The 12,514-nt window shown below is 55.7% G+C and overlaps 1 protein-coding gene across 2 annotated transcripts in view; it reads left to right on the top strand.

The window, feature by feature from the left end:
- PRKCB (protein kinase C beta) overlaps positions 1–12,083 on the top strand; it is a 100,065-nt gene extending 87,982 nt beyond the window's left edge. Inside the window, exon 17 of one of the 2 annotated variants that reach the window (XM_033073898.1) lies at positions 11,263–12,083. In XM_033073898.1, coding sequence (XP_032929789.1) covers positions 11,263–11,415 — 153 coding nt within the window. In that variant the 3' untranslated portion in view covers positions 11,416–12,083. Of the gene's footprint in view, positions 1–5,249; positions 6,537–11,262 lie in introns of those variants that run through there. The other variant, XM_033073897.1, reaches the window with a different exon arrangement.
- The last annotated feature ends 431 nt before the right edge of the window (positions 12,084–12,514 follow it).

Consider the following 12,514-nt stretch of genomic DNA (forward strand, 5'->3'; position numbering starts at 1 on the left):
GGAATGCTGGAGTGCTCCTTGTCCAGCTGTGATGGCAGTGCCATCTGTCCCTGTGACACCAGGGCAGGGGTGACACCAGGGCAGGGGTGACACCAGGGCAGGGGTGCAGCCTGACCCCAGTGTGGGTGTCCCTGCCATGCTGCTGGGGCTGCCCTGTGTCCCCAGACTGAGCCCCTGTTGTCCCTGTGCCCTCCCTGCCCTTCTGCACCCTGGGGGGCAGGGCTGTCCCTCTGGGCTTTCTCTGTTTCTCTGTCCCTGGCAGGGTCACAGCAGTGTCCCAGTGGGGCTCCAGGTCCTGGATTGTTCTGGTGCTTCCCCCTGGGCACTGAACCCACACTGAACTGATCCCATGGCTGCTGTTTGTCACAGCCTGGGGACCTTCCTGTGTTTACCTGCAGCCTCCCTGTCCCTCTACACATCTCTGCACTCTGCTTTTCTCTGCTTTACAGATACCCTGCTGGCTTGGGGGCCCTTGGGTGCTTGGAAAAACTCTGCTTTCAGGGCCAACACGGAGTGGGAGCTCTTTGCTGGAGGGTGCTCGGTGCTTTGGCTCTGCTCTCTCTGCTCCAGCAGGTTTTTCCCTCCCACAGCTCCTTTCCTGGCTGGTCAGAGTGGAATGGAACAGCCCTGTGGTGGCCAGGAGCTCCTCAGCCCATCTCCTGTGGCAGGGGGGCTGGCCTGGTGTTTGTGCACCCCATCATTTCTGGGCTGGGATCTCCCCTCTGTGCCAGGGCATCCAGGAGCTCCAGCTCTGGAGGGATCCTGGCCCATCCTGCATTCTCTGAAGGGGCACCAGGGCTTCATGGGGTTATTCTGCAGCAATCCCTCTCCTCAATCCATAACTTCTGTCATTTCCCACCTCTGTGTCCATTTTCCAGTGAAGCTGCTGCTCTTGTGTCCCCTCCACCCATCTCTGTCCCTGAGCAGCTCCCCAGTGTCCCTGGGCAGGGGCAGAGCATTGGAGTTTGGTGCTGAATTCCATCAAAAGCACTTCCCTGCTGCTCTGCCGCCTTAAAATGTGCAGATTTTGTCCTGTTTTAAATGTCTCCTGTCTTTAAAAACCCCTCTGGCACAGCCCTGGGGAGGGGCACTGTGAGCTGCAGGCTGCTGCACCCAGCAGCTGGCACTGGGAAAATTCCCTGTTTGATAGGACAGGGAGATTAACAGCAGCTGATTTGGGATTTAGGGAGGATTAAGACAACTCAGGTGCCTGCTGATAGCTGATATTTCTCCAGCAGTGCCTCTGTGCTGGATGAAGCTGTTCCTTTGGTGCCAGCTGTGAGCTCAGGGCAGGGATGGGGCTGGAATTGGGGCTGGGATACTGCACAGAACATTTTGGGGTGACCAGGGGAGATGTGGCCAAGTCCTTGTGACCTTCAGGTGGCCACACCAGGGCCAAGTGCTGCTGCAGATTGGTCCTGGCCTGGCTCTCCACCTTGGCTTAAGTCTGTTTTCTTTTCCTTTTATTTTTATTTTTTTTAATAATTAGCATCCATAAAGGTCAGGCTGCAGGAATTGTCTGTATCCAGAGCTTCAAAATAAGGAATAAGATGCAAATGAGGGCTGGCAGTCAGCCCCCACTGTCCCCAGCCTCCCCCTTCTCCAGCCATGGGGATCACAGCCCCATCCAAATTCTCTTCAGCCCCACTTTGCTCATGAGGCATCATCATCACGTTGGATTTGGGCTCAGCCCCCTCAGAGCCAGCTTAGCTCCATGTCCTGCAGCACCCACCAGTCCTTTCAGTCCTTTGGGCACCTTTCTGTGCTCAGCTCAGCCTGGGGGCACTGGCAGGGTCAGGGCTCTGGGAGCTCCATCCCTGCCAAACCCTCCAGCATTCCCCACCTCCAGCACATGGAGGCTCCAGCCTGGCCAGGCTGCTCGTGCCCCAGCTCTCAGTGAATTCCCAGGAGCTGCTGTGTTGCTTTGTGCTTGATTAACCTTTATCACAGAGCCAGGAACGAGACAGATCAGGGGCTGGCTTGTCTTTGGTGCCTCTGACGTGGGGCTCTGCTTGGCTGCTCCCTGCTCTGGCTGCTGCATAACAATTCCTTCCCTGGCTCTGCAGCTACCCTGGGAGTGTGTTTACACTCCCCTGCTCTCCCTGTCTCTCGTTGAGATAATTATTGTTTTTGGTATCTAATTACTCCTTTACTTTACATAAAGCCTGGTGATTTGAAAAGTCTCGTTTTGAAATCACAGGCAGAGCCCAGGATTATCCACAACAGCATGGGGGATTAAAAAATGGCTTTTAATCTAATAATTTTTAATTGCATAAATTAATTTTTCCCCTAACTACTTGGAGTTAATTAATATTGGAATGCCACTTACAGACCCAGATGTGTGAAAATTCCAGTTCCCTGCCTGGGGGGTTTGTAGCCTTAGCTCAGCCTGTGCAAGGTGAGCTCCAGTGTTTGCACAAGCAATTTCCTAATTAGATGGGATTTAAGGATTGAGGGGCTGGCACTGGGCAGGTGGGTGTGCTGAGGTTAAACATCTCTGGTAATCCAGGCAGGATTTGCTCTGGGAGAGTTCCCTGGGATTTCCCAGGCTGTTCAGCCCCTGGGTTCAGTGTCCCAGGCAGAAATTTCCTTTTTCCCTGGGAGAGGGAGGGTCCTACACCAGGATCCCCTGCAGTGGATCCCTTTGGCAGCAGCAGGGATGGAGGGATGTGCTGGAGCATCCCAAACTCCAGTGAAAGGCACCACTGTACCCTGGCCATCACAGGGACCCCCAGGCTGGTGTTGTGACCCAAATTCCCCTAAATGTGATTGCCAGAAGAGCCCTGATGCTCCCCAGGGTGCCAGGAGCCAATTCCCTGCCCAGAGCAGCCCCAGGAAGGTCAGACCTGCCCAGGGATGGCTGCAGGGTGGGACTGTGGCTGTGCCACTGCTTTGGGACAAATCCCTGGGAACTCCAGGTCAGCACCTCCCCTGGGACCCTGGGTCCTTGTGGGCCTTGATTGCACCAAGGGATCAATGGAAAATATTTCATTGTGCCTTTTGTCTCTGCTGGAAATCAAGCAGGGAGGTGATTAAACACAAGGCCATCTCTGGGGCTGGCAGGTTTATTCCTGCAGCTCAGGGAGAAAAGCCATTCTGTGCTGGCTATAAATAAGAGACAGGACACGCTGGGATTTATGTGAGATGAATTCCCACCCTCCCCCTTTCTGCAGCCAGGGTGGACTGATGCCTGTACACCCATAGCAGACTAAAATGAGGACGATTTTTCACTAGATGGTTTGAGATAAACGTAAAAATTCATATGGCATCTGTGTCCATAAGCAGGAACTGAATTTGGGAGGCTGCAAGGCAGGTGCTGGGGCAGTGACAGTGACAGTGGCAGTGACAGTGACAGGATCCTCCCTGCTGCCTCATCCAGGGCTGGACCTGGAGCCTGGAGCTCACCTCCTGCACACCTGGGGCTTGGCTGGGTTGTGCCTTCTGGAAACTCACTTCTCAGCTTTAAAGGATTGATTTCACCCATCCATTTTATCTGCATCCAATCAGAAAGTCCATGAATTCCACCCAGCAGGGCAGGAAATACCATGGATAGATCCAACCTTCCAGATTTTCCATCTTCTTACCTCACTGTGTGAGAAATCCTTGCTTGCCAATATGCATATTAAAATATATTTGTGCTTCCTATTCCAATAACTGGCAGCCTCTCCTCAGGATTAATTTTCCAGTCTTTCTGAGGGGGTTGCTGGTTTGATTTTTTATTTTTATTTTTTTTTCCTGAGCACATTTCTTTGTAGCCAAGAGGCAGGCAGTGCTGGGTGTGTGCACTGGGATTTCCTGGGGCTCAGAACGGGGCTGGGGGCTCTGGGGGGCTCTGGGGGGCTCTGGGGGGCTCTGGGGGCTGGCAGCTCTCACCTGCAGGATTGAATTGCTGCTCTGCTGTTCATGCTGTGGCCTGGGGAAGGTTCTGACTTGTCAGACATCTCAAACATCCTCCCCAGAGCTGGGGCAGGGGAGCAGGGTGGGCTCAGCCCGTGCTGAGCTCAGGGCATGGGCAGCACATCAGGGAGCAGAAGTTTAACCAAGCCAGACTGGAAATGTCAAGATGTGGCTTTACCAGCTGAGGGTGCCACAGTGCCCGTGCTGGAGGAGCTAAATCCACTCAGACATTGCCCCCTGAGCTTTGTGGGGAGGTTTGAGGAGAGCAGGTGTCTCACCTGGTGCTGTGAGGACACACAAATCTGCCAGAGGAGCAGCCGTGGGTATCTGATGGATATCCATGTTGTCTTCCCTGAAACCTCTGAGCTGAGCAAGGAGCTGGGAAACACTGACTTCTGTGTGTGCTTCTCATTAATATTTTATTATATTTAGTCTTGTGTTTATTAAAAATGCAGATCTGTTTACTTAACAAATGGAAGTTAAATGCCCAGGAAAAATTGTGGCAGTGCTTGGGGCTGTGTGTTCCCCCTGGGGCAGTGGGAGAGAGGCTTGAGGGACTGGGATGTGCAGCTCAGGGACTGGGATGTGCAGTGAGGGACTGGGATGTGCAGATCAGGAACTGGGATGTGCAGCTGAGGGACTGGGATGTGCAGCTCAGGGACTGGGAGGTGCAGCTCAGGGACTGGGATGTGCAGATCAGGGACTGGGAGGTGCAGCTCAGGGACTGGGATGTGCAGCTCAGGGACTGGGATGTGCAGCTGAGGAACTGGGATGTGCAGTGAGGGACTGGGAGGTTCAGTTCAGGCACTGGGAGGTGACAGGAGGGCCAGTGGGGCAGAGTCCCCAGTGCCAGGGGATGTGACATGTGGGTGACAGGCAGGGATGGAGCCTGGCCTGTGGCTGTGCAGTGTCCTGGCCTCAGCTGAGCACTGCAGGGAAGGAACAGCCCTGGCAGTCAGAGCTGTGGAATCACAGAATGGTTTGGGCTGGAAAGGATCTTACATCCCCTGCCCTGCCCCAGGCTGCTCCAGCCCTGCCCAGCCTGGCTGGGACACCCCCGGGGTGGCTCCTGTGCTGTCCTGAGCAGAGGAAACCTCGGAGCAGTGCAGGGATGGGAACCTCTGGGGAAGGGGGGATGTCACCTGGGGCAGGTTCCAGGTGTGTGTGGGGGCAGGAGTGACCACATCCATCCCACCCATCCCATGCTGCTGCAGCCGTGCCATGCCGTGCTGTGCCATGCCATGCCAGCCCTGCCCATGCCATGCCATGCCCTCCCCACTAACCCAAGTGTGTTTTGCCCCTCATCCCACGCTTCCTGCCCCACCCACCGGTTCTTTTCTCCCCTCTCATAGTGCGGACGCAATGCTGAAAACTTCGACCGGTTTTTCACTCGCCATCCGCCCGTGCTAACACCTCCCGACCAGGAAGTCGTCGGGAACATTGACCAGTCAGAATTCGAAGGATTTTCCTTTGTTAACTCTGAGTTTTTTAAGCCTCAAGCCAAGAGCTAAGCTGCTGTGCAGATCTCATCCCTGCATCTCTCATCCGGCTCCAGCTGCTGTTGTGGTGACACATTCCATTGCAAAACCTGCATCCATGGGTTGTCTTTAGTTCCTCACCAGAGTGACCGTGTTTCAAATGTCTTCCTGTTGTTTGGGGTGTCACTGGAGGGGAGTGATGTGCAAGAAATGCTGCAAATGGGCTTCTGTAACATGTTGTTTGTGGAAAATGGGAATGGCTCAGTGGGTGACAATGAAAACAGAGACATGGTGACAACGGGGAGAAATCCCCTCACCATGTGCTTTAATTCCTGCTCTTTCTTTTTTCCTAGTGTTTTAACATAATCATGAAAATTTTATATTTAGTCTTCTTAGCCTTAGTGGCGAGTGTTTTTACTGAAAGCATTCCCCAGAGTCTCTCCTCCCAGGAGCTCTGCAGAGCCAAGCTCTTGGTCCTGGCTCCTTTTTTGGCTGCCCTGCTCTGTGTCCAGCCCCAGCACAGCTCCCCTGCCCTGCACAGACACTCTGGGCTGGCTCCTTCCCAGCGCTGGGTCCCCAGCAGTGGGATAAATCATTTGGGAGGGCAGAGCTGCCGTTGGCAAAGATTTCTCCTGATGGAGCAGTTTCTGAGTAGCATTTTTTAAATCAAAGCAAACATCCAGTGGTAAGTGGGAAATTTGGAAGAGCTGCTTTTGAATCCGTGGTCACCCTAGTAAACACCACCACCATCCATTCCCCAGCAAAGCTTTTTCTTCTTTTCAAATGCCAAAGCCATTGATGGAGTTTGTTACCTGTGCTTTAAATGTGTCAAAAATGGGATTGACCCAAACGGGAGATGCTTCACTCTGAGCAGTATTGGGAATTCTGACATGCAGTGTGCAAGGACACTTGTTTCAATGGATACTTCTATCCTTAAAAATCGCCCCTGGGTATTTAAATGGCCCCAGTTTTGTTTCTGGCATCAAAGGAAACATTTCAGGAAGGCTGAATCTCTCTTGAAAGGACAACAATCACCCTGCTTCCTTTTATACCCCTGCAGATGTTCGTGGGCTGTCACTGTATCAATCTGCTTGATTTGTAATGTGCCAATTCATTTTTTTTTTTTCTGTTACTGATTATAAAATAAAAAGTGAGAAAACACGGCCCAGAAACCTGCATGTGTTTGGCAACAGTGAGATTGTGCAGCTCAGCCAGGTGATTCCTTCCGACTGCCGGGGCTGGAAGCTGCCCTGGCTGCCGGGGGATGCTGGCTCTGCCTCCATCCCAAAAATCTGAGCTGGGATGCACTGGAAGCACCATCCAGTGATTGCACAGCCTGCTCAGGCTGCCCCAGCACGGACAGGGAGGGAGTTTGTGAGGATGAGCCCGGGAGGAAGGACACGGGAGCGCTGCTGCTGCTGCTCGGGGATCTCCTGCAGCGCCTTGGGCAGAGCCTTGACTGCAGCATCACCTCCAGTGCCCGAGACTGCAGAGCCGGGAGCAGCGAGCGCCGGTGACTCATCCAGCCCTGCCGGGCTCATCCATCCCCATCCAGCCCTGCCGGGACTGATCCAACCCTGCCGGGCTCATCCAACACCACCCAGCCGTGCTGGGACTGATCCATCCCCATCCCACCCCGCTGGGACTGATCCGTCCCCACCCAGCCCTGCCCGGCTCATCGAATCCTGCCTGACTGATCCAGCCCTGCCCAACTGATCCAGCTGTGCCAAACTGATCCAGCTGTGTCTGACTGATCCAGCTGTGCCAAACTGATCCAGCCCTGCCCAACTGATCCAGCTGTGCCTGACTGATCCAGCCCTGCCCGACTGATCCAGCTGTGCCTGACTGATCCAGCCGTGCCCAACTGATCCAGCTGTGCCCGACTGATCCAGCCCTGCCCGACTGATCCAGCCCTGCCCGACTGATCCAGCTGTGCCTGACTGATCCAGCCCTGCCCGACTGATCCAGCTGTGCCTGACTGATCCAGTCCTGCCCGACTGATCCAGCTGTGCCTGACTGATCCAGCCCTGCCCGACTGATCCAGCCCTGCCCGACTGATCCAGCTGTGCCTGACTGATCCAGTCCTGCCCGACTGATCCAGCTGTGCCCGACTGATCCAGCCCTGCCCAACTGATCCAGCCCTGCCCGACTGATCCAGCTGTGCCTGACTGATCCAGCCCTGCCCGACTGATCCAGCCCTGCCCTACTGATCCAGCTGTGCCCGACTGATCCAGCCCTGCCCGACTGATCCAGCTGTGCCCAACTGATCCAGCCCTGCCCGACTGATCCAGCCATGCCCGCTCTCCCAGGAGCACTCCACAGAAGCCATTGGCACTCCCAGCTAAAGATGGATTACAGGTTCCTGCTCACCTCCTGCTGCCCTTGGGAACCACTTCTGCCGAGCTCTGCAGGTCTGCACACTGCCAGGTTGTTCCGAGAGGTTCCGAACATCAAACGTCAGGAGCTGATCCCGGCACCCTCCAGCTGGAGCTGTGCCATGGGGAGGGGGCTCCTTGGCAGAGGTCAGGGAGGACCCCACCCCTGTGGGCCAGGCAGAAACCCTTCCCCATCCCGGGGAGATGGCAGAAATGCTGCTCTGGGCCAGCTGCATCCGGAGCACAGAGCCACGGGCAGTGGGACATCGTGCCACCACCTCACTGTGCCACCACCTCACTGTGCCACCACCTCACCGTGCCACCACCACGTTCTGCCACCACCACGCCATCCCTGGCTCCATCCTGCTGTGCCCCTCGTCACCTCCCAGAGTCAATTCCCACACTGCTGGAGGCTCTTCCAGCCCTGGTGTCCCCTGCTCTCCCCCCTCTCTCCATGAGCCCCACGCAGCCGTTCCCTGCCTGATCCCACATTGTTCATCCTGCTGGCAGAGGCCACACTGCCTCCAGTCCGAGGTAAGGCACCACAAGCTGCACTTTGCTGTGCTCAGCTCCCAGCCAGGCTCCCAGGAGTGGGGGCTGTGGGGAGGGCAGTGCAGGGGAGCAGGCAGCCCTGAGCCCCCTCCCGGGCACACTGCAGCCTCTCCCAGCGCTTCCTGCTGCCAAAAAGCAGCAGCAGGAGGTTTTTGCCACTCCAGGCTGAGCACTCCCGAGGGCTGGGGACCGTGGTGGCAGTTTGCACCAGTCACATGTGGATGTGTCATTCCCCTTTGCAGCATCCCACAGCATTCCTGCTCAGGAGGAGCTCCTGGCTCGGGAGGACAGTGCTGTCGTGGCCCACGTTGCTGTGGCTGGATGTGGCCTTCAGGAGCCGTGTGGTGAGCTCAGATCCCTGCAGGAGGAGCCTTTTCACAGAGCCCCCGAGCAGCCACCGCCCTGGGGACCCTGCTGCCACCCAGGTGGGCTCGTCCTCACGTCCCAGCTGCTGCACCCTTTGCCTGCAGAACTCTGCACCTGAAGCTGACCCCTTCACCCTGTCTGCCCTTCCCTGCTCCTGCTCTCTGCCCCCAAATCCACATCTTCTTCCTTCTGTGCTGGAGAGAGGAGCCCTGGAGAGACTCTGGTGCTCAGGGATGAGCTGGGAGCTGCAGATTCCAGTGTCCTGCAGGACATGACCGAGTGTTCAAGGCCTGGCAGCACAGCCACACCCTGCCTCTTCTCCTGCCTTTCCTCTCCAGGCTCCTTCAGTTCCATCCAGAACTGTTTTTCTTCCCACCTCGTCTCTTCTCCACCATCCTTGGCTTTTCCTGATCTTCCTCCCCAAGGCTGAAGCCATTCTGATGGGATATCTCCTGTGGAATCTCCAAGCTCCTGTGGAATTCCTGGAGTTCCTGATGCATTGCTGGCTCATCTGCCAGGCTCAGTCCAGCTGCAGTGTGATGCTCCTGCCTGTCCAGGCTGGCTCTGTGTCCTGGCTCTGTGTCCTGGCTCTGTGTCCTGCTTGGGGCACAAATGTCCCCACGTCCCACTGGGCCAGGAGGGGCTGCAGGGAGGACACAGCATCTCTGCTGCCAGCTCCTTCACCAGGACAGTCACAGGGGGTGGGCTGGGGTGCAGGACCTGCAGGACCCCACAGTTAATGTCCTGTTTAACTGGCAGATTGATCCAGGGTTGGAAATCCTGGTGCAGCAGAGCACAGCCAGGACCTGCCGTGGTGGGGCCACTCTTCAAAGGCAAAGTCTTGGGAAAATGGAGAACAAATGCAGGTTTCTACAAGGCATGAAATCTGTGACAGGGTCCTCTGTGTCACAGCAGGGGAAGGTCACCTCCAGCAGGGACCTGGGTCTGTCCTGTGCAGGGACACGGAACAAGGGGTGGAGAAATCTTTAGTGACAAGGCAGAGCAGAGCCAGCTCCCGGCTGCCAATGTCCCTGCAGTGCTGGGGTGTGGATGGAGGACCTGAGTGCGTGTGCTGTACCTTCAGACACCCTCCAGGCACGGCTCTGTCACCTCCCAGAGCAGGACAGCCCTGAGCCAGGGCTCTGTGATCTGCAGGGTTTGGAGGAGCAGCCCACACATCCCAGGCTGGCTCTGCAGTGCTGATTCCCAGCTCTAATCCTGACACTAACGTCCTTTTTTCCCTCTTTTGGCTTGGGTGTAGCTGCAAAGTTGTTCTTCTTAAGGAATTGCGAGGAGAAAATGTTGCATGTGTGGAATTTTCCTTCTCAGAGGTTTTGAAGCGCTGTGTGTTTTGTCTGTACAACCCTGGAGCAGATCACATCCTCCATCAATGAAGCAGTGTTGGTTAGCACCACATCAGGCATCATTCAGAAATCCAGCTTACAGCAGAGAGAGCTCTCGCAGCTGATTATTTTGTGCAAATTTTGACATGGTAATGACTGCTGCTGCCATTTCGAGGCATGTTGCTTCCTCCAGGCTCCTTCCTCCCGTGCAGTGCCGAGCTCTGGTTGCAGTGGGGGCTCTGCATGCTGAGAATTGCTCTGTGCTCTCTTCCACAGCCCGCAGGAGAGCAGGGAGGCTCCCCCTGAACACACCCGGCTCCCTCCTGTCCCTGTGTCCTGCTCCTGTTTCAGCCGTGTTCAGCTGCTCTTCTCTTCCTGCTGCTGCTGCGGGGCCGCTTCTGTTGGACAGGGCTGGGAGCTCCTGACGGCAGCTTCAGAGAGCGGCGTGGGGTGTGGAGTGCTGGGACAGTGCCACTGCCTTGGGGACAATGGCACTGCCTTGGGGACAGTGTCACTCCCTTGGGGACAGTGGCACTGCCTTGGGGACAATGGCACTGCCTTGGGGACAGTGTCATTCCTTTGGGGACAGCGTCACTCCCTTGGGGACAGTGGCATTCCCTTGAGGATAGTGTCATTCCCTTGGGGACAGTGCCACTCCCTTGGGGACAGTGTCATTCCCGTGGGGACAGCGTCATTCCCTTGGGGACAGTGTCACTCCCTTGGGGACAGCGTCATTCCTTTGGGGACAGTGCCACTCCCTTGGGGACAGTGCCACTCCCTTGGGGACAGCGTCACTCCCTTGGGGACAGTGTCATTCCCTTGGGGACAGTGGCACTGCCTTGGGGACAGCGTCACTCCCTTGGGGACAGCGTCATTCCCTTGGGGACAGTGGCACTGCCTTGGGGACAGCGTCACTCCCTTGGGGACAGCATCACTCCCTTGGGGACAGTGTCATTCCTTTGGGGACAGTGCCACTCCCTTGGGGACGGTGTCATTCCCTTGGGGACAGTGCCACTCCCTTGGGGACAGTGTCATTCCCTTGGGGACAGTGCCACTCCCTTGGGGACAGCGCCATTCCCTTGGGGACAGTGTCATTCCCTTGGGGACAGTGTCATTCCTTTGGGGACAGCATCACTCTCCTGGGGACAGCGAGGCTCCCCTGGTGCTGTCACCTCTCGGGTGCTGTCACCTCTCAGGTGCTGTCACCTCTCCGTCCCTTCCCCGGTTTAACTCTGTGTTTTCCATTAACAGAAGGACAAACGCGACACTTCCAACTTCGACAAGGAGTTCACCCGGCAGCCGGTGGAGCTCACGCCCACGGACAAACTCTTCATCATGAACTTGGACCAGAACGAGTTTGCTGGCTTCTCCTACACCAACCCCGAGTTTGTCATCAACGTGTAGCGCTGCTGTCCCACGCCAGCTGGCCCTGTACATAGGACACTAGTCTTCCGGGATTAGCAGCGCTCACGTCCCCTCCCGCCCAACGCCGGCCGCTTCTCCTCGGAGCCTCTCCGTGTCCGTGCCACTCGCTAGCTTGGTGTCCCTCGCCGGAGGCGCCCGGGGTGCCGGTTACCGGTCAGTGATACTTCTAGGAACTATAGTTGGTGGTGACTAATAGAGTTTTTAAACAGAACTATACCAAATTGCTACGGTCTCTGTAATTTTCGCAGCGGGACGCTGAGATCCCCGTGAGCCAGCCAGTCCCAAAGCGTTGCTGTGGAATGCTAAGCATGGTTGATCGCTTAAAGCGTTGTGCTGAAGCTTGCGATGAGTGTGAGCTTGTCTTAGAGGAGCCTTTTGTTCAAGACATGGATATATTTGATCAGTGTGGAAAAATCTGCTTCTAGACCTCTATTTTCCAGTGCATTGTCCATAGGGTCGGGATGCTCGCCGGGGCATCCCTCGCCACTCGCCTTCCCCGCGCTCACGACTCCAAACCGCTCCCGTGCCAGTTCTTGTACATCAGAGCAAACCTTTTTCTAAGTGAAAGGTGGGGTTTTTTCTAACATCTGGAACAGTTTGCAGTTTTGATACGCTCTGTCAGCACTCGCATAAATCTTTCACAGACACTGTCGAGATGTAACAGCTCTGTAAAGGATATTAATATTCTGCCAAAACAAAACGCATTTATATTCCTGGTTTACAATTTACCAACTGAAAACACGCCCAAGACCAAAGGGCTGCACTGAGGGCTATTTATAATGGAAACTTTTCTACTTTCCACCCTCTGCTATTCTCTTCCAGACTCCAAACCCATGGATTTCACAGACATCTTGATTTCCCTGATTTTCACCAAATTCCTGGGGGTTTCAGTCAGTAATCCAGGACCTTCTGCATTGCTTTAAAAAAATCTGAATGGGAAAAGACAATTCCAGCAGCTGTTTGTGAGGCAGAGCCGTGGCGTGCGGGAGGGCAGGGGCAGGCAGGAACAGGCAGGAGGGAGCAAGGACAGGAGGGAGAAGGTGGAGTGGATAGGTGAGGGCAGGAACAGGCAGGAGGG

The sequence above is a fragment of the Catharus ustulatus genome, chromosome 16 (assembly GCF_009819885.2).
Source record: "Catharus ustulatus isolate bCatUst1 chromosome 16, bCatUst1.pri.v2, whole genome shotgun sequence".
In the NCBI taxonomy this organism is placed as follows: domain Eukaryota; kingdom Metazoa; phylum Chordata; class Aves; order Passeriformes; family Turdidae; genus Catharus; species Catharus ustulatus.